The following is a 25,566-nucleotide window of genomic DNA, read 5'->3' as shown; positions in this document are numbered from 1 at the left end:
CGTTCTGATTTGAACTATAAAGATTCTCATTAATCCGCTTTGGTGAGGGCCCATAAAAAAATTATTATACAAATTATATATATAAATAATAAAGATTAAAAAAAAAAAAAAAAAAAAGGTTGTATATTCTTCAAAACGTAAAAGAAGTTTTCCATACATTCTTGACTTTCAATATTGTTTATTTTTCGTTTTTCTTACTTTTAGGGTGGCTTTCGTCGTCTCTTTTTTGCCCTTTTTTATTTTTTTATTTTTTTTCCTCTTTTCCAATTCTTTTATTTTTTAGTGACCCTTCAGCTATTATTTTATTTTCTCCACTTGTTAAATCATCTTTAATTCCTCATCTTTAACTTCAACTCGTTACGATTCTATAGCATACATTCACATTCTTTGACAGTGATACTGATAGTATTATATTTATATTGTGGGTTATTTCTATAATGTAAATGTCTGACACTTAAGTGAATATCACAAACATATTGAGAAAATCAAGTTGGAAGTATTAATGCAATAAGATTTCAAGATCCACAAATAAAAACTTCTTTAGAAAACTTGACGGAAAATTGATTACTACAAGGTATTTAGAGATGCTAAAAGTTTATCTTATGACATTACGTATTTTTAGTTTTTGTGACTTGGTTGTTTGGTACAGTATATTGTCTGCTATTAATAGAGTAAGCAAAATGTTGCAAAGTGAGAACGTGTTTATTGATGTTGTTATTAGTCACTTGAAATCACTTATTTCATTTTCTAAAATATATAGAGAAATTTAATTTGAATTTGATAAGATTACTTCTCGAATGGAAGTTGAACCTACTTTTCATGAAAATCTGATTGTTCATATAAAGAAGCAATTTAATAATAAAAAAAAAAAAAAGAGGTAAATAATGAAATAATGCATTCAGCTGAAAATACGAAAAAACTTTTGAGATTCTTTTTGATAAAATGGTATGTTAAGCTCGAAGAATATTTGAAGTATGACAAAGATTCCAGTATTGATGGGCAGAATTTATTTTTTAAGTTGCAAATTGTTTGAAATTGTTTTTAAGAAAAGATGAAAAATGTGATTGAAGTGTTGACTATATAAAAATGATAAGACTTTTATTTTTCAAATGTGTGGATTACTTATAAAATATAATAGATTATATCAGTTACAATTGCATATGCCGTTATGAGCTTCTCAGAATTGAAGTTGATAAAAATCTATGGTGTCTATTCAAAAAGAAGTTATTAAATAAATTGAATGTGGTAATATAATTTTTGATATTCTATCCAAAATTCAAGGAGAGTAAATTTAATTTATACATTTGAAAATTTCACATTATTATTTTCATAACTTTGAATATTATTATTTAATAAAAATTGCAGAAAGAGGACAAGTGGACAACTACTATAGAGGGAAAGTTTCTTTGAATAAAATGAGGGTGCACGAAAGGGAAGTGTTTTGATTTCCTTACTAATCTTTGAGACCAATTTGATGGATCTTCGCTCATTTTTTCAATTATTATATTCATATTTTTTAAACATTTTTAGAGGCCCCATATTTGAAGATGGCCTAAAACCCCCAACATTTCAGGACCGACCCTAATCGTCTAATTTACCACTTGAATAATAATAATAATATTGGAGACGAACAAGCATTTCTTTATCCACTGGTTGAAAAGTTGATAAATATTATATACTTATGGAAATGTGTTGTTGAAAATGAATTTTAAGGAAAAATGATTTTTAGAAAATATACTTGCGCTAAACAAGAGCTTGATGTTTCGTGTCTCTTGCTTGATTTTCCGAAAAAGCAAATTAAAATTTTAGGGCCAGCCTTTAGAGCCATAGGTCAGCAAAGCTAGGATAACACAACTAGACTCAAAATGTGGATTGACCCTCCTTTACACCACTAATTGATGCTCTTAAGTTCTTAGACACTATATTATATGCTAAATATGTGTACAATTTTCTTAGATTGTACAATAGGAGATCTCACATCTCCACGATCATTCTCAACAAAGACCTGCTAAACCTCCGGTCTAGGTGTAACACTCCCAACTTTACTGAAGAATATTCACAGTGAAAATAAGCAAACTTAAAAAATAAAGTGGGAGGACGAGCCATGTTGGAAGTGCAAAAGCACAGAGAAGTAACTAAATGCTTATTTGTGGAGCAAAGCCTGCTAATACATGATGACAATCATAACTGATGTATGTGTATCGTTGGAGGCTCATGCTCTCAATTCAGCCCTATCTCTGACGATGATGTAGCGTGAAAGTAATGCAAATTCTTTTGTCACATTTGTTAATAAACGGGATAATAATTTCTTTTTAATACTATCCAATATTCTGCATCAACTTTGAAATTGACTCCTTCAAAGTAGCCTATGCTAGAACCTATGCTAGAACTAATGGTTTTTTAAAAAAAATTAAGATTTACTCTGTTTAGTAAAAATCAGATTTTAAATAGATTTTGATAAAAGATAATGAAATACAAGGTTGAAAAGTTATAAGTTCCATAAAATATGTGGTTAAAATTAATATTTGACTTTGACTTATATTAAAATCTGAATTTTAATTTATACTAAATAGGGGATTAATGTTTTAATAGTTGTAAATTGGAAAGGTGTCAAATTAGTGCGATAACTGGTCGCGACTTTTCAAATGTAAATGATGCATATTAAGGAGTTGTGATTTTTCGAATTGGGTGTGATTATTCAAAAAATGTGCATGATGAAAAATCATAACATTAGATCATGATCAAATTTGAAAAGGAATCATATGATGATCTAAAATAATTTATGTCCAAAGGTACCAATTCAGAGAAGACATTGAATCTATAAATTGAATCAATTTTATTCTATTTGCATTATTAATCAATTCCAATTAAATTGATTTCCAATTTTTCCTTTATCCAAATTTAACTAAAATATTACCCAAACTATTTTCGATATTCGTGTTCGATATTTTTGCATTGATATCATCCAATTTTAAAAAGTATAGGCATTCGTCTGGATATTGTGCTATGTTAATTTTAATAGAAACGTTATATCCTAAAAGAGATGTCTATTTGATCCTATTAACACCAGTGCAGGGGGCGAAATATGTTTTAAAGAGATTTGCACTCATGTACCTCGTTTCATTTCATCTCATTCTAATTTCTACATTTTTTTTTAAGGGTTTGTAATTAGTCGTTTTGCTTATTATTCATCCACATACCTTGGTTTCGGTAAATCAAAACTCTATCTGGTAAATTGCACTAGTAAATTGTGATTTTATCGTATTAGCACGCACATGTTTCTGATTAATGATGCAATGCACCAATTTATCCAACAGCATAGACAAGCGTATAGCATCATTTTGGCAAGAAATCTAGTTTCTGAAACCAGTGTTTTGTGATTTTTGTCTGTCAATCTTGTTTCAGATTTGTGCAGCAACAAAAAATGAATTTCAGAGAATTAAGGTGAAGACCATGGTTAAGACAGTTGAACTCCCAAGAGAGTTAAGGTAGGCAGTTTTCAGATTTAGCCCTGTTTGAGCCCATTCTTTTGATAATAATGAATTTTTGAATAGTGTATTGATAGTTTAAAAATAAAAAATAAAAAGCTTTGGATTTACGTATAATATTATTTTATTGAAAAATGTGTAGTTGAAATGATGTCAAAACACTGTTTAAAAATGTATATTTTTCAGAAAATGGGGATCAAACAGGGGCTATAGAATACGCTTTTCGTTTATCTAAATGTGCAGTACAGACATATTATTCAATAGGGAAAGAAAAGCCATGTTAAAATACTTCATTTGAATAAGAAAATAAGCCTATTCTTCCAGACAGAAATAGAAATTAATAAATATGAGCTTCGCACTAACAGAAACTATCATACCCTTTAAATCTCTATGAGAAACAAGGAAGTGTGGTTGATCGTGACAGCAGATTATAAAACAGCCATTTCCTCTTTGATTTTATATGCAACATAGTTATAACTCAGCAACAATCTCTTTTAACTGCAACATCACATGGTACCTCAAAGACACCTTACCAAACCCAAATAACTCAAGCCCAGGAATACATTAATCAAGCTTATCGTGCCTTACTATATATCGACACCCTCACAGGCTCACAAGCTATACTATTCTTAATTTCCTCTCCAAACAGCATCTTCTCAATCTTCCAAGGCTCCATGGAAGCTTTTAGCACAGTAGATTCAAAAGCAATCAAAGGGATCTGCTTAAAATTTCGATGTTTCCATGATTCTCAGCTTCAAACCAAACGCACTGTGGTTTCTTCGTGATTATGTGTGTGAATTGCAAATTATATTTTGAATTATTTAAACAAAGTATCCACTTGTAATGACAAAATACAAATGCAGAAATGAGGAAGAACAATTAACTTTGTGAACCGAGGCTAGTGTTTAACACTATATATATAAATTGAATTTGCCCCGCCAAAAAGCTTATGGAGTCTTGGCAATCTTCTCCCAAGATACAACGATTTCTCTTTGCAGTAAAGACACTTAAAACTTCAAGGAATCAATGAACTTGAAAATGAAAAGAACTCTCTACTTTGAATGGAATTTTTATGCAATAAAACTATGGTTATGTAATTGATTTGGTTAAATGTAATCAATACATATGATATGCGATGAATTTAGATTACCAACAAAGTCCAATTTATAAAGGTTGGGGAACTGTGGCCGAAGAGACGTGTCCCAAAATTCAGCAGGTTTCATAGAAACATAGCCATTCAGATTGCTCGCTAGCCACACCGCGAGTAGAAATTTCAGTGACACGACCACTCGCTGCTCACGAGGTAGCCCCTCAAGCAGTCTTGTTACATGGTCCTTTTTTTTTCCTTATTATTATTATTATTATTATTATTATTTTTAAATCCTGACTTTGGACATCAATTTCTCATTTATCTAGAACTGATCTTGTGCATCCGGATGTGACAATTATCTATTTGATGTGTAGAACAAGTTAGTCTATTCATACACTCAAACTGAAAAGAGATGTCAAACTTTTCAGCTTCTTCAATTAATTGATGAGTAATTGCATTTGATTCTAATTCGCGATGAAATATTATAACAAAAATTATTATAATTAGTTTTCAGTTTTAATGTGTATTTTAGGAAACTTTATTAGTATTTGATTTATTACTTTTCATAACATTCTCTTACTTAGAGTAAGGTCTTTTGAAACCCTATATAAAGGGATATTATGCGATGTAATTGGTGAACCTTTGATGATGAAATAAATTGAATTTCTTCCCCTAAATTCTCTTTAACTCTCCCTCTCTTCTTCCCTCTTTTCGCCCCTCCTTTCTCCTCTTCCCTTTCCCCTTCTCCTACAGTCGTGCTTATAACATTCGGCATCAGAGCATTTCATCACATTTGATCTATACCTTTCTCAAATCCAAAAATCCAAAAACAACATCCCAACCAACCAATTGTTTCCATCAATCCACACACAGAGCCGCCGCCGCCGCCACCATACACCAACATAATTCTAAACCACTAACCCTGAAATAACCCTCAAACACCAAATAGAAACATACACCAAAAAAATAAATAAATAAAATTGTTCAACAGCATGCATATGAAGAAATTAAGCCAGCAAAGAAGTTAGTTCGTGTTTTGTCTCTTTTAAGTTAGCATTGTTAAAAAAAAAAAAAATAAGGGGAAGGAAGTCCAGAAATCAAAATTGCAAAGAGCTGCATTCCTATTGCTGGTGATTTAACCAATTTCCACAAGAATCAAATTCTTTACAACCATACAATTTACTCTAGCCCATCCAATACCCCATAAAGCCTTAGCTCGTGTATTTCAAAAGCCACTCACCATAACTCCCATATGCTCTGGCCCACTTGTGCACACACAAATCCATTACATATTAATAAGCCAACCCGCGGTATTTATCATAACTTCGCAGTCCATAATTGGCCCAACTCCATATACATGCACACAGCCCCGACTTACCCCAACAAATGTTCTTATAGCATCTGGCATCAATTCGTCTTCCATTTTAAGATGCCTGCAATTCTTAAAGAAGGTGGCCTTTAGGCCTTGCACTGGACAGTTTGAGATCAACAATTTGAACTACTGCCTCAGTTCCACGGCTTTCAAAATGGCCTAAGTTTTTATCACATACGGAAGCTTTACAAAGGGACAGCATCCAGGAACAACATTTGCACAAAAATTTCCTCTGCAAAAGATTTATATTGGTGTAATTGAGGACCTTTCTCAGTTCGGGCCAACCTGTGGATGAGGAGAGTTGAGGATATTTTGCAAGGAAACTTACAAAAATGACATTAAAATTAGAAGTGTTTTGAAAAATCATATAAAAGTTTTTTTAAAATTAAAAGTTACTGTGTAAAATTAAAAAGTAACATTGTGTCACTTTTAAAAATTTAGTATCACTTTTTTATTAAAAATTTACATACATGTCACTTTTATTAGAAATTGACGTTTGTCACTAAAAAATGATTGAAATTTCAAAAAGACAATTGAAAAAAGTGACAAACACTAAAAAAAATGATAAAAAAAATAAATAAAAAAAGTGACAATTACTTAAAAAAATAAAAAAAGTGACAGAAATTTTTAAAAAGTGACAAATTAAAAAAAAAAAAGTTACACAAAGATTCAAAAAAGGACGATGTTGTAGGTACAGGGGTCTACAGGCCCTTGTCTGTCTGACACACATGCGCGGGCCTCAGCATAATTTTCTTTTTTTTTTTCATATGGAGCCATCCCTACAATGAGGAGTCGGTAAGACCCCTATAGGAAAATGTACTCCATAAAAAGTGACAGAAAATGAAAAAGAAAAAGTAACACAAACTCAAAAAAGATGACAAACACTCAAAAAGTGACGAAATTGAAAATATACAAAAATAAAATCTATATGTAGAACTAACTTGCAAATGAAGCATAACACTCTATAAGTTGAAATTGGCATAAATTCACTAGAGTGAAAAAAGGTGACAAAAAAAAAAATAAAATTGAAACACTCGAAAAGGTGACAATTTCAAAAAAACGACAAACACTAAAAAAAAAGGTGAAGAACACCAATCAAAACTCTGGCAGGAGTTTCCAGAAAGATAAACCAGGCCCAGCATTAGAAGAAGCCAATATGAGGTATAAAACATACGGAGACTACGTTGTCCAAAATTATTACTCTAATGCCAGCAATTCGTTACTTACAAGCACGACAAGTATCTGAGTTTTAATTTGTATTTAAACATGTTTGTTTCCTTGGGGATTATTCAGTTTATTTCCTATAACTTGTTAATTAAAAACAGCTTGTTTCAACCATGTTTGCAATGCCGAAGAAAGCGCTTTTGAGACTGAAAAACTTGGTTCCAAGTAATTATGAACGCTTGCACACTCCAAAAAGCTAATCTCTACATTGTAGAAACTGAAAACCGCGGTGTCTAAGATTGAAAAACGCCTTCACATAACAAGTGAAGAAGCCAAAAACTGAAACTCAAGGTCACTAAGTTAGCCAATAAATTGCCGCTAATCCTCAATGAACTTGACACTGTAGCTCTACGAGCACCAGGAAGAATTGAGGCCTCTACTTGGTACATGGTTATATGGATTACGGCTTCTTATGCTCTTATCGACTTCACAATAGGCTTGAGAAGATCATCAATAAATTTGATGGTCTTGTCAATTCAAGTTGGATGAAACAATACGTCAAACACTTGGAGTGCATATTCTGATGAACCTGTAAAAGTTACTTATCTTACATCTACAATGTAAATCCACTAGCATGTCTCCATTGTTTATAAACCTCACAAGCTTCATATATTCTCCCATCATAACAACAATGTACATCCCTTCCAATATCCAACCATACCATACTTTTCCATCACCCACAGTGAAAACATGTATTACTTCCTGCTAGATACTATACGCTGCAAGCGTCTTCCCTAGCACAGCCAAAGACAACTCTAGTTCCATTTGGAATCTCGTTGATTTCACTCTTTAAACTCCTCGTTTGGGAGTTTTGGGTGGTTTTAGAGTTCCTCTTTGAAACAGTGATTTCGAGGCTTTTTAGGTCGATTTTGGGACGTATAAATTATAGTGATTAGAGATTTTAATTTATTTTAAGTGTATTAATCTAATTGGTTTGTTTTTTTAGACTAGTCAACCCTCCAATATAAACATAGATGAGAATATAAAATTTTCCATAGGAAACTAGAGTAGTTTATTTATTTATTTATTTATTTTTGTACTTTGCTGAACGATGTATTTGAACTTAAACATAGATTAGAATATGTCCATATATGATGAGAACCATGTACAATAGCTAGCAAGGACAAGGACCCGTTCATTGTGGAGGCAAGACCAATGACTAAATCATGAGCAAATAAGATCAAGGAAACCATAGGATTTCTTGCTCAAGCTACAGCGGACGAAACATTAATCACAACAAACAAATGGACAAGTTTCATTTTGAGATCGAAAGGGGAAACAAGATAAGTCAACATAATTAAAACAAAAGAAGAAGCTGTTTAGGGTAACTAAATTAGTGTCCAAATCAATTCCTTTTCGATTTTTGGGGCTCTTTGACGAATTTTCGCACATTTAGCAAAAAAAATGGAAAATATTAGAATAAAATAGAGCAATTACGACAAAAAAAAAAAAAAAAGCAATTCCAAAGTCAAAAGTGTCCAAGAAACACTTTATCGAATTTATCCTTAGTGTTTCCGTTAAAAGTTTCATTCCTACTTTCTTGAGTCATTCCAGAGTTAACTTTCTCACTCAATTCTTTGTTTGAACTCCACAATGGTTGTTTTTTTTTTTTATTGAGATCAAATTAGTTCTTTGAAGCGCTTGTAAGGAAACATTGAGTCGGAAAAAGGCAGTGGTGAGACTAAGAGGGAAAAAGCTAAATTGGGTGATAGATGAGTGTCATTGAGTTTACTGATTATGCTATCATTTGGTGGGATCAAATAGAAATATCTAGGAGGAGGAATCATGAGGGGGCTATTGAGACGTGGAGAATTGAAAGCTATAAAGAGGAAGAAGTTTATTCATATTCATTACTATAGAGATCTCTATCAAAAATTACAAAGCTTTTATCAAAAATCTAGGAGTGTGGAGGATTATCACGAACAGATAAAAATTGTCATGATTAGAGCAAATGTTGAATAGGGTCGAGAGACCACTATAGCCTAATTTTTGAATGGTTCGAATAGGGAGAGAGCTAATGTGGTGGAATTGCAACGTTATGTGGAGTTAGGACATGTCGCATATAGCTATGAAGGTGGAGAGGCAGTTAAAGGGAAAACGGACAACTAGATATCTATCGGGTTCTTCGGGTACTAATCCTTCTTGAAAACTGAAGTGAGATAAAAATAGAGGTGATGGGCTGTTTCAAAGAGTAGAACTAAGCCACCGAAGGGAAGAGGGGAAGTTGCTCGCAAAATTATACCCAAGGTGGATTCCCAACCTTCTTGTTGCTCTAAGTCATCTACTTTAATTTGAGCACTAAAAGCTCGTTTTTAATTAATAGCTCTCCTACTTAGAAAAACAAAGGGAAAACATATTTCATACAAGATGTCATATCAAAAAGAAGATATGTAGTATGATTATTGATGGGGTAGTTGTACCAATGAGGCTAGTACTACACTTGTTGAGAAATTGGGTTAACAATACGAAAACATTCTAAGCTCTATAAATTGTAATGGTTGAATAAATGTGAAGAAGTTAGAAATGTGGTGCATGATGGGTACAAAAATAGGTACATTTTTACAAAACATGGGAAATCTTTTACTCTTGCACTATGAACATCAAAGCAAGTTTATGAAGATTAAATCAAATTAAAAAATGAAGAAGATAAAAGAATGAGAGAAAAAGAGAGTGAGATAGCAAGAGAGCAAGTGAGAAAATAGGAGAAGAGTCGAAATTGAATTTTTTTGCAAAAGAGAGTGAGTTGAAGAGAGCAGTGGTTGAGAACTGACATATAATCTTGTTGGCTCATAAAATATCACTCCTCAACTAAGAAGAATCTAACACAACCCCTCCCAAGTTTGACTACCTCTTTGTTGCAGGAATTCAAAGACTTATTTTCGGAGGACATGAAATTGACTCTATACCTAGAGCTGTCATTTTAAATAGGCTGGCTTATAGGAGTAATCCCGAGAAGACAAAAGGAACTTCAAAAGCAAGTAGAAGAATTGATGAGTAATGGGAATGTGAAATAAAGTACGAGTCCATGTGCCGTGTTAATGCTATTTATGGTTAGATCATGCATGTTTAGTAAAATAGATTTTAAAAGTAGATATCAAATCAAGATAAGTGAAAAACTATTTTTAAGACAAAGTATGATTTATATGAGTGGTTAGTCATATCATTTGGAGTTACTAATGCACTTAGCACTTTTATGAGATTAATGAATCATATCTTGCAAGCATTTATAGGTAAATTCGTAGTAGTACTTCGATGATATTTTGGTATAAAGTAAAGATTTAAATGAGTATATAGGATATTTAAGATATGTGCTTGTGATTTTAAGACAAGAACAACATCATGCTAACTTTAAAAGTACATTTTGCGTGGAAAATGTTATTTTTCTTGTTTATGTTATTGGTTCTAAAGGAATTAAAGTGGATGAGGAGAAAATCAAAGCCATCAAGGAGTGACCAATACCGAAAAGCATAACCAAGGTAAGAAACTTATATGGTTTAGCCAGCTTCTATAGGCTTTTTGTTAGAAACTTTAAAATAATTGCCACATCAGTCACGGAGATTGTAAAGGAAAGTACATGATTTCATTGGGGCGTTGAATAAGAACATGCTTTTAACACTATTAAACGATAAGTTGTGTACCGCACCAATTTTATCACTACCTAACTTGAACAACACTTTTGAGATTGATTGTGATGCCTCAAGAATATGTATTTAAGTTGGTTTGATGCAGGAATGGAGGCTAATAGCTTACCTTAGTGAAAAGCTAAGTAGAGCAGCTCTCAACTATTCTATATATGACGAGGAGTTGTATGCACTTATTCGAGCTTTGGAGCATGGCAGCTCTACCTATGGCCAAAAGAGTTCGTGATCCACACCGACCATGAGTCATTGAAGCATCTGAAGGGTCAAAATAAACTAAAGAAGAGGCATGAAAGGTGGGTGGAGTTCATCAAGACATTTCTATAAGTTATTCATTAGAAAAAAGGTAAAGAAAACATGGTAACAGATACATTGTTAAGGAGGTACATACTTCTTACTTCTTTAGATGAATATGTTAAGGACATGTATGCTAATGACCCAAACTTTTCTAATATATATGAATCATGTAACCCTGAAGAGTAGCTCAGTGGTCAAACTTTGGGTTTGTTCCCCAGTGGTTACCAATTCGAGTCTCCTCAAGGCCACTGAGGTGAGTACCCGACTGTAAACTCCAGGCCCTGTAGGATTGCTCGAGGTGCGCATAAGCTGGTCCGGACACCCACGGTCATAAAAAAAAAAATATGAATCATGTAACAAATGTGCTGTAGATAGATTCTTTAAACATGATGGATATTTATTTTAGGAGAATAAATTATGTGTACCTAGGTGTTCAATGAGAGAATTACTAGTAAGAGAAGCACATAATGGAAGTTTAATGGGTCACTTTAGGATTAAAAAAAATCTTGGAGATGTTAAATGAACACTTTTATTGGCCTAAGATGAAAGTTGATGTTGGTCGAGTTTGTAGTATATGCATCACTTGTAAAAATGCCAAGTCTAAGGCTTTATTACAAGGTTTGTATTCACCATTTCCCGTTCCTAGTGAGTATTGGGTTCATGTGTCTATTAATTTTGTCTTGAGTTTACCTAGAACTAAGAAATGAAGAGATTCCATATTGGTGATGGTAGATAGATTTAGTAAGATGACATATTTCATTCCATGTCATAAAAATAATGATTTCAATTGGGTTCCATATTGGTTCGCATCAATATCATGCCAAGGTTTCGCATCAATATCATGCCAAGTATTTTGAACCTAAGAATTGCTGCTTCTTTTTTATCTAATAAAAATACAAAATTATGACTACAATAGTAGTAATACATTTGCTATAATGAGAAGACATAATCACTTTAGTTCGTTCAGTGCCAGCCTTGTTAAATGTTTTACAACTTTTCTTGACAAAATTTTGAAGCTGGCTGATAGATGTGCAAATGTTGCTTGATTCCTTGCAGTTACTAGCACAAAATATTAGCAGAGAATCAATGTTGTACTGTACTTTCTTGCAATTACTAGCACCAAATATCTAGTTAGTTGGATGCTATACAGCTGTACATGATAATGCCTAGGATTACAATATAATACTACCCTCGCATTCTCTACTACGAAGAGTAATAGAACATAGTAGGGCCAGTTCATCTTATCCATATGAAATCAAGCTCACAATTAACAATATCGAAAGCTAGATCTTCATTAATGTTACCAACAATCGACAGAATATAGTTTAAGAGCATTTCAAGTAAATCATTCAAGATGGGTTAATTACTTCACAAAAAAACAAAAATAACAATTTTTTCACGTATGGAAAAGATTTCAGAAATTGCTGCTAGTAAAATATTCAAGATCGGCCAAGTGTCAGACAAATGGAAGTTACAAGAGGTTTCAAAAGCTTACTTTCCAGTTGAAGGATAAATTCAACTGCACCATACTCAACTATTATATAACTTTATCAGCAGGTGAAGGGACCTTGATTGTAACTGAAGTTGAGTTTGTTGACTGTTCTGTTAATGCAGCAGTATTTATTGACTGTTCAGCTTCAACTAGGTTGCGGAGTCTCTCTTGAAGACCTCGTACTCTGTCCTCAGTTCTGCAGAGCTTTCTCCACCTGTAAGTCAACCAGAGGCCAAACCCTTAACCCTCCATAGACAAGGATATAGGAACCCCACACGTAGGGTTAGGTTTCAGCATGCTGTTTAATTTTCTGACAATGCTTTTCTCTTTTCTTTCCCCACCCAACAACAGTAGTCCTAGTTTCTTGCTGGCTCTCAGCCTATTGAAGAACGTCTTCGCCTTTTGTCTGGGCCGCAATTTCTTACCCCATCTCTCACGGATGAAAAATAGTATACATAATACAAATTTATCTTGGTGCTTCACCAAACATCAAAATAAAAAATTGAACTGACCAGCAGTTACTAATTTCCTTTTTCTTCTTTAGGATAATAACCAGGTATTATTTGCATTGGCCCAAGTAAATAGTGTTATTGCTTATAAGCACTCAATGTACTGCATATATGGCATACGGCAGTTTCATAGAACCAAATTTCATCTCTGCAGACGTACAATTTGACTGCTCCAAATAATCTTAAAATTTTGTAAAGAAATTTGTGAAAAAAAAACTGTTCTCGATGTTGACCTCCAAAAATGGCTCCTCCACGTGGCCAACTTATAGCTACTCCACGTATTCCTCCCTGCGAAATGAACAAATGGTCAGGCGCACACGGTCGGAACCGACGGGGGTGGTGGCGGCCGTATACACTCCGACGGTCAAGTTAGGTTTGGATGGTCGGAACAGTGCCCAGGGGCTACACAAACCAATCAATAAAGGGGGAGGAGAATATATAAACTTGTTATGGAATGCTATGTATTGAGAGTTTCATTACCTTTGCCTCTTACCAAACTTTGGGTATTTATAGGTGGTATGAACCGTGGGATGTGGAACACGTGTATACATCTGACGGTATGAAGCGTCTGCTCATAGGCGTCAATCAGCCGCGCTTGTAGAGTGGGCGGGCAGTTTGTTTTCCCCGAGTTGAATTGACATAAAGTTGATAAGTCACATCAAATAGCCTCATGGGGACGTCAAATCAATTTAAACCTTAGATGCAGGACAAATCTTAAATTGGCGGTGGATCTTCTAACCGGAGTCCACTTGATCCTGACCTCGGAGGTGGGATGCTTCGGCAGATCAGTAGTAGGAATCGATATATCACTTCGGAGAAGCTTCGGGAGGGTCGGAGTGGTATACTTGATCTTGGCTTCGGTGGTGAGACGACACTTCGGTATCTAGGAGGTGGGATGCTTCGGCAGATGGTCTGCTTGGTGGTGAGATGACACTTCGGTATCAAGGCTCGAATAATCGAGGCATAACAGTGGTCCCCCAAATTCGGGAATGAATATTTATATTATACGTGGATTTGTTTTCCTGACCGGGCCGCGGCGTGGGGGTAGCTGAAACTTTGTAAAGCATGGGAGGAAACGCAGCGGCCGAGACGATGAGCCAATGGGGCGTTCGGGTCAGGTGCGTCCAAACTTTGTAAAGTTTGAGGGACTCATCTCGGATCGATGCGTTGACAAGAAAAGGTCGACGCGTGGGGAGATTGCCGAAACTTTGTAAAGCATGGAAGGAAACGCAGCGACCGAGGCGATGAACCAATGAGGCGTTCGCGTCAGGTGCGTCCAAGCTTTGTAAAGTTGGAGGAGCTCATCTCGCACCGACGCGTTGACAGGAAAAGGTCGACGCGTGGGGAGATGGCCGAAACTTTGTAAAGCATGGGAGGAAACGCAGCGACCGAGGCGATGAGCCAATGGGGCATTCGCGTCAGGTGCGTCCAAGCTTTGTAAAGTTGGAGGAGGAGCTCATCCGAAGCGACCCAAACATCCAATGTTTTGACAACTGTTGCGTGTTTCCAAGGTGATAGTTGGGTACCATGCCCATTCTCCTAAAACGCTGCTGCGGCTAATAATTATTATTGACGGCTGTTTGTAACCGAGGTGACGCGTTTCAATTTAGCGTGAAAGTCACAGCGACATCTTGGGCGTAGATCAAATCTGGCGTTTCATTTCAACGGTCCGGATTGAAGATGCGATGAACGGTTTAGATTGATCGTATTTGAATTCAACGGTGGAGATTGGACTTGTCTTTCCTATAAAAGGCGAACTTTGGGGTTTTATCAGAGTTTCTATCTTTGCCAGACGAAAACCATATTTTGCTCTCAAATTTTCGGCGATTTTCGGCGTTTTGCAAGCAACTCCGGCGAGAGAGAACGATACTTCCGGCGATCCTGTACCATTTCCGGCTAGGAAAAACTTCCAAACCCGTAAGTTTCAGCACCCATTTGGACTGTAAAAAATTTCTTAACGAATGGCCTCGGAAGGGAGTTATGGTTTGGGGAGGGGCTTGTATTGAGTGGGCTTGGAAATATGGCCTCAGCTTTCTCGAGGCTGTGATAAGTGCGAGTGCCAGTTTTTTCATGTCGGAGTAGCGTGTTTCAGCTGGGAGAAGTGCTTTCCTGATGTAATATACCGGCAATTGACGCTCATTTTCTTACCTGGTTAGGACCGCGCTGACTGCCACGTCTGAAACTGCTAGGTACAGCAACAAAGATTCATCCGGATGGGGTTTCGACAGGAGGGGTGCTTCACCGAGGTGTTTCTTTAGAGACTCGAAGGCTTCTTGGCACTTCGAAGTCCATTGGAATTTCTTTCCTTGCTTCAATACATTGAAGAAAGGCAAACTTTTATCAGTGGCTCTGGAGATGAAGCGGCTGAGTGCGGCTATCCGGCCATTGAGACTTTGGACCTCCTTCGGTTTCTGAGGTGACCTCATTTCTAGTAAAGCCGCTACCTTTGCCGGATTTGCCTCAATTCCTCTCTGATTTACAATGTATCCCAAGAACTGGCCTGATGCCACTACGAAAGTGCACTTGAGGGGGTTCAGCTTCATGTTATACCTTCTGAGTATCTGGAAGTTTGGTCAATGTGGCTCACGTGTTCGGCCGCCTGGAGGCTTTTGACCAACATATCGTCCACGTAGATCTCCATGGTTTTGCCAATGAGTTCGGCAAGCATCATATTGACTAACCTCTGATATGTGGCCCCGGCATTTTTCAATCCGAAGGGCATAACTTTGTAGCAATACAGCCCCCTGTCCGTAATGAATGATGTAGCTTCCTCATCAGGCCGGAACATGGGTATCTGGTTGTACCTTGAGTACGCATCCATGAAACTCAGTAGTTCATGCCCAGCAGTGGAGTCCACTAGTTGATCAATTCTTGGAAGTGGGAAGCTGCCCTTGGGACATGCCTTATTCAGGTTTGTGAAGTCCACACAAACCCTCCATTTCCCGCTGGACTTTTTCACCAGAACCGGGTTGGATATCCACCTCGGATGTATGGCCTCTCTGATGAAACCACTGCGATTAAGTTTACTTACTTCGTCTTTCAACACCTCGTACCGTTCCGGGTTCAGGGCGTGCCTCTTCTGTCTATGGGGGGCATAGGAGGGGTTGATGTTAAGGTGATGGCAACTGATCCTGGGATCTATTCCCACCATATCCTCATGTTTCCATGCGAAGACATCCAGGTTTTCTTTCAGGAATCGTATCATCTCAATTTTTGCTTCAAGCGATAATGACTTCCCTATGCGCAAGGCTTGATTGGGTCTTCTGGATTGACTGGGAAAGTTTCCAGTTCTTCCATTGGGGTCGCATTTGGTTCATAATCGATTATTCGGGGGTCTAACTCATCAAGAGGGTGTCCTTGTTCAGGGGCCTCTTCCATTATGACATCTTCCTCTTGTTCAGAGGTATGCCCTTGTTCAGGGGCGTCGAGCATTTTCACATCCATACCGGCTTCAGCGGGTACTTCGGCTAGAATTACATTGACAGTTCGGGGGCTCAGATTTACGTAGCGAGTTTAGGTAGCATGCCCTGGAGCCCATCTGATCGCCCCGGACCGTTGCAATCCCATGTTCAGTTGGGAATTTCATGCACAGATAGTGAATGGACGTCACAGCCCAAAGATCTTTTAGAGCAGGTCTGCCCAATACTCCATGATAAGCCGACCTATGATCTACCACCAGAAATTCCATGAAATGCTGGGCGACCAGGGGGGCCGAACCCATTTCCACAGGCAGGGTAATCCGCCCTCATGGGATGATGCTGTCCCAGTGAATCCGAACAGTGGGTCGGTCATGGGGATTAACCCATGTTCAATTTGCATTTTGTCAAAAGTGGAGTCGAACAATATGTTCACGAAACTGCCGTTGTCAACGAGCATGCGTTTTAATCCGTTTCTAGCCACTACGGCCCTTACAACCAAAGCGTCGCAATGGGGATGGTGAACTCCCTCTGAGTCTTCCTGGGAGAAGGTGATTGGGGCCATCTTGTTTGCTGATTTTGATTCGTCGACAATGTAGGTGATCATCGGGGGATCCTTAGCTTCTCTTGTATAATTTCTCTGGGCATTCCTGGTGTTGCCACCGACGTGGGGTCCCCCAATGATGGTATCGATTTCCCTGATGACTTGGCTTCCAGCGAATTGGGCTTGGTTCTCTTGCCTGGATTGGCCTCGATTTCTCGATTCTCTTCTGCGAGGAGATTGTTCCTGGTGACCCCTTCCTCCCCTCCTCGGGGAGGTGGATCTGTGGGGGTGCTCGTTTCTGCTGGAAGTGTGGGGGTTACTTCGATCAAGACGCCGGTTGGCATCCCGACACTCGCTAGTGTCATGCCCGTATAGTTGATGGAAAGTACAAAATCTTGCTCCTGGCAAGGGCCTGTTTGGCCTCTTTTTCTCCTTCTTGTTGTTGTCAGTTCTTCCAGATGGTCCTGCCTCGACAGGTGCGTTATCATATGCCAACACCGGCACTGCGTTCAATGTGGCGGAAGCTAGGGCCTGTCCGGATGTGGGAGCTATGGTATGCCCTGCTTGGGTCCATTGCTGAGTAACAAGGTGCGCTGCGGGGCCTCGACCTACCTGCCTCTGTGGGGGAGGGAGTCCCTGCGTGGCACGGTTGCGATGATCAATCATTTCTTCACTAACAATTTCCACCCTCATCATTTCCACCAACCCGTCGTATGTGGAGGGATTTTTGCTGTGCACGTCCCTCCAAAATAAAGTGTTCATGTTGAGACCACCTTTCAGGGCTGAAAGGGCTTCCCTGTCAGTGACCTGCTCGCAGTAAGTAATCTCGTCTGTAAACCTAGCGAGATAGCTTTTCAGCGTCTCTCCAGGGCCTGCCTCATGTCTTGCAGGCGTTGGATTGGCGCCTCTCCTTCCCTGCGTGAGAGGTACTGGTTCAAAAGTGCTTTCTTCAAGTCCGGCCAACTTCTGATGCTTAGGGGAGGAAGCCTGCTGTACAACACCTCAGCGGCTCCGCCTAGTGTTAAATGGAAGGCTCTGCACTTTAGAGCATGTGAGGCTCCCCTAAGACTCATTTGTGTCATATACTTTGTGAGGTGCTTCTCCAGATCCCCTTTTCCCTCATACTTGGGGATCTTAGGGGGCATGAAGTTAGTTGGCATTGGGAAGCTTCGGATTTCTCTTGAGAAAGGGAGGTTATCGTCATCGTCGTCAATCTCATAAGATCGACAGGGCCCCTCTGATCCTTCATCATCTTGGATGTCTTGGGGGTGGAGGAGGTGCTTTTCCCCGGCTCCCCCAATCGACTAAGTTTCTCCTCTCCCTCCTATTTCTAGGAGGAGAGGGAACATGCTCTTCTTCGTGGTCTGACCGGACCGACCCTCTTGAAGGGCGGACCCTATTGCTAGGATCGTTCCCTATCCGGTCGAAGAAGCTCACTGACCTCTGGTCATCGTGTTCTTGAGGAAAGTTGTCCCCCAAGAGTGGTTCTGATGGGTGACTCTCCTGCACATAAGATGTCGCTTCGGTGTTCCCCTCTCTTTCGAGAGGACGTTCTGTGTGCCAGCTCATGTGGCCTCGAGAGTGAGACAAAGGGATTTCCTGTACCGGATAAGATCCTTGGGGCCTCTGGTGTCTCTGGGCTTGCATGAGAAGTTCCCGCATCGCCATATTCTGAGCTGCTATGTCTCTCATACCCGCTGCTATCTGGGCCATTCCTTCAGTGGGTATGGCCGTTCTTTCGCCTCGTCAACGCCGGTGATGCGATCTCTGATGAGTAACATTGTTATGGAGTACCTCTTCTTCAGAGGCCTCTCCCATGGGATTGTCTTCACGGCTGTAGCTCATCCTGCCTCTTCTTTCAAGGGGAGTAAGAACTTGGATTGTAATTCGACTTTTGTTCTTTTTCAAGAATGCCCCCTTTTCAGGGTCAGTCGCCGGTTTTCCGGTGTCTTCTCCGATGGGGAATGTAAAACTTCAAATGGGGAATGAGTTCCTACAGACGGCGCCAAACTGTTGATCTCCAAAAATGGCTCCTCTACGTGGCCAACTTATAGCTACTCCACGTATTCCTCCCTGCGAAATGAACAAATGGTCAGGCGCACACGGCCGGAACCGACGGGGGTGGTGGCAGCCGTATACACTCCGACGGTCAAGTCAGGTTTGGATGGTTGGAACAGTGCCCAGGGGCTACACAAACCAATCAATAAAGGGGGAGGAGAATATATAAACTTGTTATGGAATGCTATGTATTGAGAGTTTCATTACCTTTGCCTCTTGCCAAACTTTGGGTATTTATAGGTGGTATGAACCGTGGGATGTGGAACACGTGTATACATCTGACGGTATGAAGCGTCTGCTCATAGGCGTCAATCAGCCGCGCTTGTAGAGTGGGCGGGCAGTTTGTTTTCCCCGAGTTGAATTGACATAAAGTTGATAAGTCACATCAAATAGCCTCATGGGGACGTCAAATCAATTTAAACCTTAGATGCAGGACAAATCTTAAATTGGCGGTGGATCTTCTAACCGGAGTCCACTTGATCCTGACCTCGGAGGTGGGATGCTTCGGCAGATCAGTAGTAGGAATCGATATATCACTTCGGAGAAGCTTCGGGAGGGTCGGAGTGGTATACTTGATCTTGGCTTCGGTGGTGAGACGACACTTCGGTATCTAGGAGGTGGGATGCTTCGGCAGATGGTCTACTTGGTGGTGAGATGACACTTCGGTATCGAGGCTCGAATAATCGAGGCGTAACACTCGATATACAGTGTCCCTTTTGATTCACAGTCGATTAGCTTCTAAGGAAGAACATAGAATCAATGTAGTACTTGCCTTTATTCGTGCAAACCATTAAATCCACAAAAGACCTCATTTATGATAAAGAATCTCTAGCATATCTGCATTCATCCAAAAAAACACTTAATCTGATAGCAGATTGGCTTCTATTGTAATTGACTAAAGATGGCCTCTGATGCTCGGACAAGAGGGTGGAAAAAGGCCAGAGTGCTAAGTTTTTCTTCTTCTACCATCTTTTTTCTTTCCCTTTTATTCTTTTTTCTTTATTTACCCATCTATATCAGCAGTTTAGAGTTTTATTTGTACAAAATGAAAATGGATTCCATATAGTGCTACTTAGTGTTACACTAATTCCAAATTGAAATCAAATCCCTCATTTACTATTTTATATAACGATTAGGAATTAACTTCCCATAATTGAAAATTAAACTCCAAAATTATATTTTTTCGTCTTAAGCTCTTACTACTCACTTCCTTCTCCGTGAACAATACATTTTGGTCTATTCAAAATGACATATTGAATTAGTAAAAAAATTAAAGCTTGAAAGACGTACCCATGTACTCGTGTCCGAAATTTACTCTTTTTAGTCATGTACTCCATATCTTACATTTTAGAAAATAAAATATTCGACACTTAGATATGTACTCACAAATAAACAGGGTCCTATGATTGCTTGATTCTAATAGCTTGCGCCTAATACTCCCCCTTAAGTTGGTGCATAAATTTCTCTAATGTGCAACTTGTTGAGTAAGTTGTAGAATTTTTTGCTAGACGCTGCCTTCGTAAAAATGTCCGCCAATCGGTCCTTTTATTTGACAAAAGAAAACAAAACAACTTTTTTTTTTTTTTTTCAAGATTCCATTTGATGAAATGCCAGTCTACTTCAACTAGACTTCAACATGATTAGTACGATCATGCATAGCCGTATTGTCGGACATGCCAATGGCTACTTTATTATCACAAAACAAGTTTACCAACCTTCTAAGCCAAAGGAGTTTGCAAAGACCCTTCACCTGTGATGTACCAACACGAACATGTGCAATTAGGACTAAGAAATGCCTGACCACAATGACCTTGATCATTGAGAACCATGAAGTCATTACGATATTCTATTTAGGTGATGAGAGATAGTTGAGATTCAGCAATAATTATAACAGCTCATCCGTGCCTTCATCAATGGTTTTAGTGCCATGTTTTTTCCATGCTGGAAGTTCATTCTACCCTTCTAGATACTAATGTAACTTGAAGAAAGTTTTACGGGTATATTTGGTATTGCACACTCGAGTGAATTTCCAACCATTAGATTGGCCCATTTTAACTTGGAGGTTCGGTTTGAGTTTCCATTGCTCAAAAAAAGTGGCCCAGTTTTGACTACATGTTTGATTGTCAAGTCTTGACTCTTTTGATGCCATAACAACACCAAGACTGAAATCCACATCTGAGGTCATCACAGTCTGTTGGACATCTTCCCGTCGCACATGAGCATAGGCCTGTTAAATAGTAGGGACTGTCTTCAGCTGTAGCACATCATTTTGAATCTTTTCCAGTCGATCGTCAAATCCATCAAGAAAGATATAATTTGTATCTTCCTGCAGAATTAAGTTTAATTCTGGATATCACCAAGACATGCCATAGGATTGGGATGACGAATACCAATTTTTTGCCACAATCCTTGAAGGTCGTCGTAATAATTTTCAATATATTCATCGGCTAGTCTCATGCGAGTTACACACACCGGAGATCATAAACTTGAAATGTATTAGTCCTATCAAAATAAATTGCAGCAACAGAATCCATACCTATTTGATAGTGGGGAAGCATATGAAGTTTGCGATCAAGGACGAATCCATAGAGTTGATCAACCATCCTTTGACAATGGCATTCTCGGTTCACTATCTCCAAAAAGATGGATCAATTTCCGGAGGCCGGGGAGAGTATACATTGATATATCCCAACTTGTCTTCACTAGAGATTGACATCTCGACAACCTAGGACCACAAGGCATAATTGAAGCTATCCAACTTAATGCCAATTGGAGCAGTTGAAGAATCCGCAGGCAGTGGGTGTGGTGAGGTGTGGGCTCTAGTAAGAATTTCCATCATCTTGTTTGTGAGGTCATTTGGGGTTGTGATGCTGCATCATCTCAGATTAATCTGCCATGCATTCCACAAGCTCTGGAGTGTTTCTTGGTCAAGGGCGGGTAGAGTAGAGTTTCTCGAACCACATTCTGATAAAATGTTAACAGCAAATTTTCTATTTTTCATATATTCATATTCGGAATCGAGTAGAATGAAATATAGATACAAGGAGAAAACTTTGACACTTTTTCTAAGTAATACATTGTCTAAGGCTAGACTAGTGGTTGACCCTTTAAGTATGGGATTGTACAAATAAACAGGTTCCTGTAATTGCTCCATTCTAACAGTTAATGCCCGAATATATTTCTACCACTTCATTGTTACGGTCATCATTTGTAGTATGCATAAATTGACTAGCTATCCTCACAACACAAGCAATATCATACGCTATATGGGCCAAATAAATCAACTTCCTAATCAACCTTATTTTCCAAGAAATACATTAGTTCCCAAAACATTACGGTCTCTAATGGCTCGCCATTGCAGCTAAATTCTAAGCTCTATAGATTTCTAATTTCGGGCAGATAAAAAAATCATAGACTTAGAGTCAAGAATGATGTATAGCAAATTCCCAGCGTCAGACATTTATTTGGAACAAAAAAATAATTGCATTACGAATTTCAGTTTGAAGTGGAGACCATACCAGTAAAATACAATTTCGCGTTGCTTTGTCCTTTTCCCCCTTTTTTTTTTTTTTTTTTTTTTTTTTATCCTCCTCAACTATAAATGATATATTTACGTACCTTCTCCCTTCAATTTTCTTCTGTTATATTCTTATATTAATGCAACAGGCAAAACCACAACGCAAGAGTCAAGACCCAGAGACAAGAAAAAGCTGACAAATAAATTCATTATAATATTCACTGTCTTAAGCCATAATTTAGATGAAAATGGTCACAGAAATTCATCAAGAACGTTCGATTTAGAGAAATAAGTACCTGGATGGAGAATTTACTACTTTGTGGAAGAGAGAGAGATGAAGAATAATTTGATATGTTAGTTATTAAAACGTGATGTCGATTTCTAGGGGTTTTAACCTACGGGACGTGGAATCGAACCCTACTGTTTTAGACCCGGTTATTCACCTCTGAGGAGTTTGATAAATTTGGTAATTTACATAAATAGCACTATTTGGTGCCAACAAATTATAAACTGATCACTGCTAAAGTAAAACATGAAATTGGTAACCGACGGTATTTTATGACTCATTTAATTGTTAAAGTCAAATAATATTAGTTAGAGATTGTAACGCTCCAAATTTTTCATGATATCGGGGCATTATCAAAAGTTCATTTTTTTGTTTACTTTTCATTCGAAAAGATCAAAATAAAATTTTTAATAAATAATAACTGCACATTCATAATTTTAATTTAAACATAACAATTGTATCTGGAAAAAAAAACACTAAACATGTTTTAAAATAAATTAACAAATAATTATGAGGGCAGAAAAAAAAACTTAATGAAAAATTTATGCCTTATTACTACGGTCCTCTTGGCAGCCCGCATCATCAATTCACTAAAGTCAAATCGCCTCGAACTAACCTATAAAAATGTGTAAGAGTGAGTATTCAAAAACACCCAGTAAGATACGTGCAGTTTCCATATACAAATATATAACAATAAAATTATACATTTTCATACCACTCTGATCTTATGAAAAATATCGGTGACCAATCGACACACCCATCTTAGGTTCTCTTATAATCCCATAGGATTTCATATATCTTCAAAAAAATTTGTTCGCTGACAATCCATGCATATTTAATTGAATATAAAGGCATAAGGAAACACAAAATACTTGCACATAAAGTATCTTACCTCGTTAAAAAAATCTGAAATATGTTCAAAATCTTTTTTTCGCTTCGAAAAAACGCGTCATTAAAATATTTGATATATGCAAACTTTATTTCCAATGCTACTCTCTCTCTCTCTCTCTCTCTCTCTTCGCCATATGTATTGTATTTATTTTTTGGTAGTCAATGATGAGGCTTTTGACATTGTATTTATAGTTAAAAAAGATAATATAATTTTGGTGAAATTGGGATGAAAGAGACGTGTACCACCAAATTGAATAAAGCTAAATTTTTTTGATAAAGCAAATCACGATGTGATTCATGTACTTGATTGTGATAAAAATTAATACTTATTAAATCAAAAGTAGAATCATGGCCAACCACTACAATTACAATTACACGGTAGAATTCCTATATATCTACACGTGTATTCATCCTAACAAGTAATTTGAGTTTTGGATTAGCTAAAAGAATTGTATTCATTTATCGACACTCAATTTGACATCCTTATCAAATGTAATTTGGATTATCTGCATAAAAGAATCCGCCAATAGGGTTTTGAAAAAAAAATACAAAGGTAAGGAATGATTGAGATTTTTCAAAATAAATCCAGCTTAGATTTATATTAACTTAACCTTTGTCCTAAAATAAAAGATTAATAATTCTCTGCCTAAAACCCCACACGTGGTTGCCTAATGCAAGTTAATATTCTAATTCTTCTACATGTGAAACTATGGTCCCAACTACACCAAATCCTAAACCAATTTAATTAATAAATAAATAAAAACATCTACTCTTAGAACTGCGATATCTTTGGCCTAACTTATCCAAAATTAACCTTTTCTTGAGCCTAAAATTCATAATTTAATATGATCTATCCAACAAACCCAATATTGATATATTAGATCTTGATCTATGAAAATCTAATTATTAGACCCAAATAAAAGAATGGGAATTTAAACTTATTCCATTTTAGTCACATTTATTTATTTATTTATTTTCAAAATAATAAAATATAATACATAAAACAAATAACTTTTATTTTTAAATTTTCGAGGCATTATAATCTCCCTTCCTTAAAAGAATTTCGTTCTCGAAATTTACCTGCGTTCGGGTCTTTTGTGGCCTTTCCTTGGGCTAAAGTAAAAACTTTTACCTTTCCCTTCCTTTTTGGCTAGTCATTCTTCTTTGAAAAGTCCTCTTTGCAGTTTTTGGAAATATGTCTGATTTTACCGTATCTATAGCACACATGCTTCCCATATAGACATTCACCCCTATGCATTTTCTTGTACTTGGACAAGGTGGAACAACTTGTCCAAAACATGATCCGAAGGTAGCCTTCTTATTCTGTCCTTCTTCTGTCTCCTCATTGGATCCATTCCATTTCCTCTTTCCTGAAGATTCGACCCCTTGTTGGGGAGTTTGATCAATTTCCAACTTATTTGAGATTGCTTGGGCAGTCTGCAATACTCGGATATTGGTGGTGAATTGGTGGGATGCCAGTATTCCACCAATCTCAGGATGCAATCCCAGTTCCAACCTCTTTGCTTCAGTGTCTACTAGGTGTGGTGCATACCTTGAGAGTTGTTCGAATTTTCTCTCATAATCATCAAGCTTCATTTTCCCTATTTAAGTTGAAGGAATTCTATCTCCTTTTGATCTCTCAAAGCTTGGGGAAAGTATTTTCCCATCACTTCGTACTTAAATTGTGTCCACGTCAGAGCACGTTGTTGTACTTCTGTTCTAATACGAGATGCAAACTCTCCCC

At 37.5% G+C, this 25,566-nt stretch overlaps 1 protein-coding gene across 1 annotated transcript; it reads left to right on the top strand.

Moving 5' to 3' along the window:
* Positions 1–11,169: 11,169 nt before the first annotated feature.
* Positions 11,170–11,816, top strand: LOC111411271. Its single transcript, XM_023041820.1, has 4 exons — positions 11,170–11,278; positions 11,328–11,362; positions 11,516–11,560; positions 11,652–11,816. Exons 1-4 carry the CDS (start codon positions 11,170–11,172, stop codon positions 11,814–11,816), a joined length of 354 nt encoding a protein of 117 aa, XP_022897588.1.
* Positions 11,817–25,566: the final 13,750 nt, after the last annotated feature.

The sequence above is a fragment of the Olea europaea genome, chromosome 15, assembly GCF_002742605.1.
Source record: "Olea europaea var. sylvestris chromosome 15, O_europaea_v1, whole genome shotgun sequence".
Classification (NCBI taxonomy): domain Eukaryota; kingdom Viridiplantae; phylum Streptophyta; class Magnoliopsida; order Lamiales; family Oleaceae; genus Olea; species Olea europaea.
The sequence above is the reverse complement of the archived record's forward strand: the minus strand, read 5'-3'. Positions and strand labels throughout refer to the sequence as shown.

What these genes read in the sequence shown, in the direction of transcription:
- LOC111411271 (XM_023041820.1), top strand. Translation starts at nt 11,170, where the DNA reads ATGGTAACAGATACATTGTTAAGGAGGTACATACTTCTTACTTCTTTA. An exon ending in TTCTAATATATATGAATCAT is followed by an intron (nt 11,279 to 11,327) that starts GTAACCCTGAAG and finishes TTTGTTCCCCAG; the next exon opens with TGGTTACCAATTCGAGTCTC. An exon ending in GTTCAATGAGAGAATTACTA is followed by an intron (nt 11,561 to 11,651) that starts GTAAGAGAAGCA and finishes TATTGGCCTAAG; the next exon opens with ATGAAAGTTGATGTTGGTCG.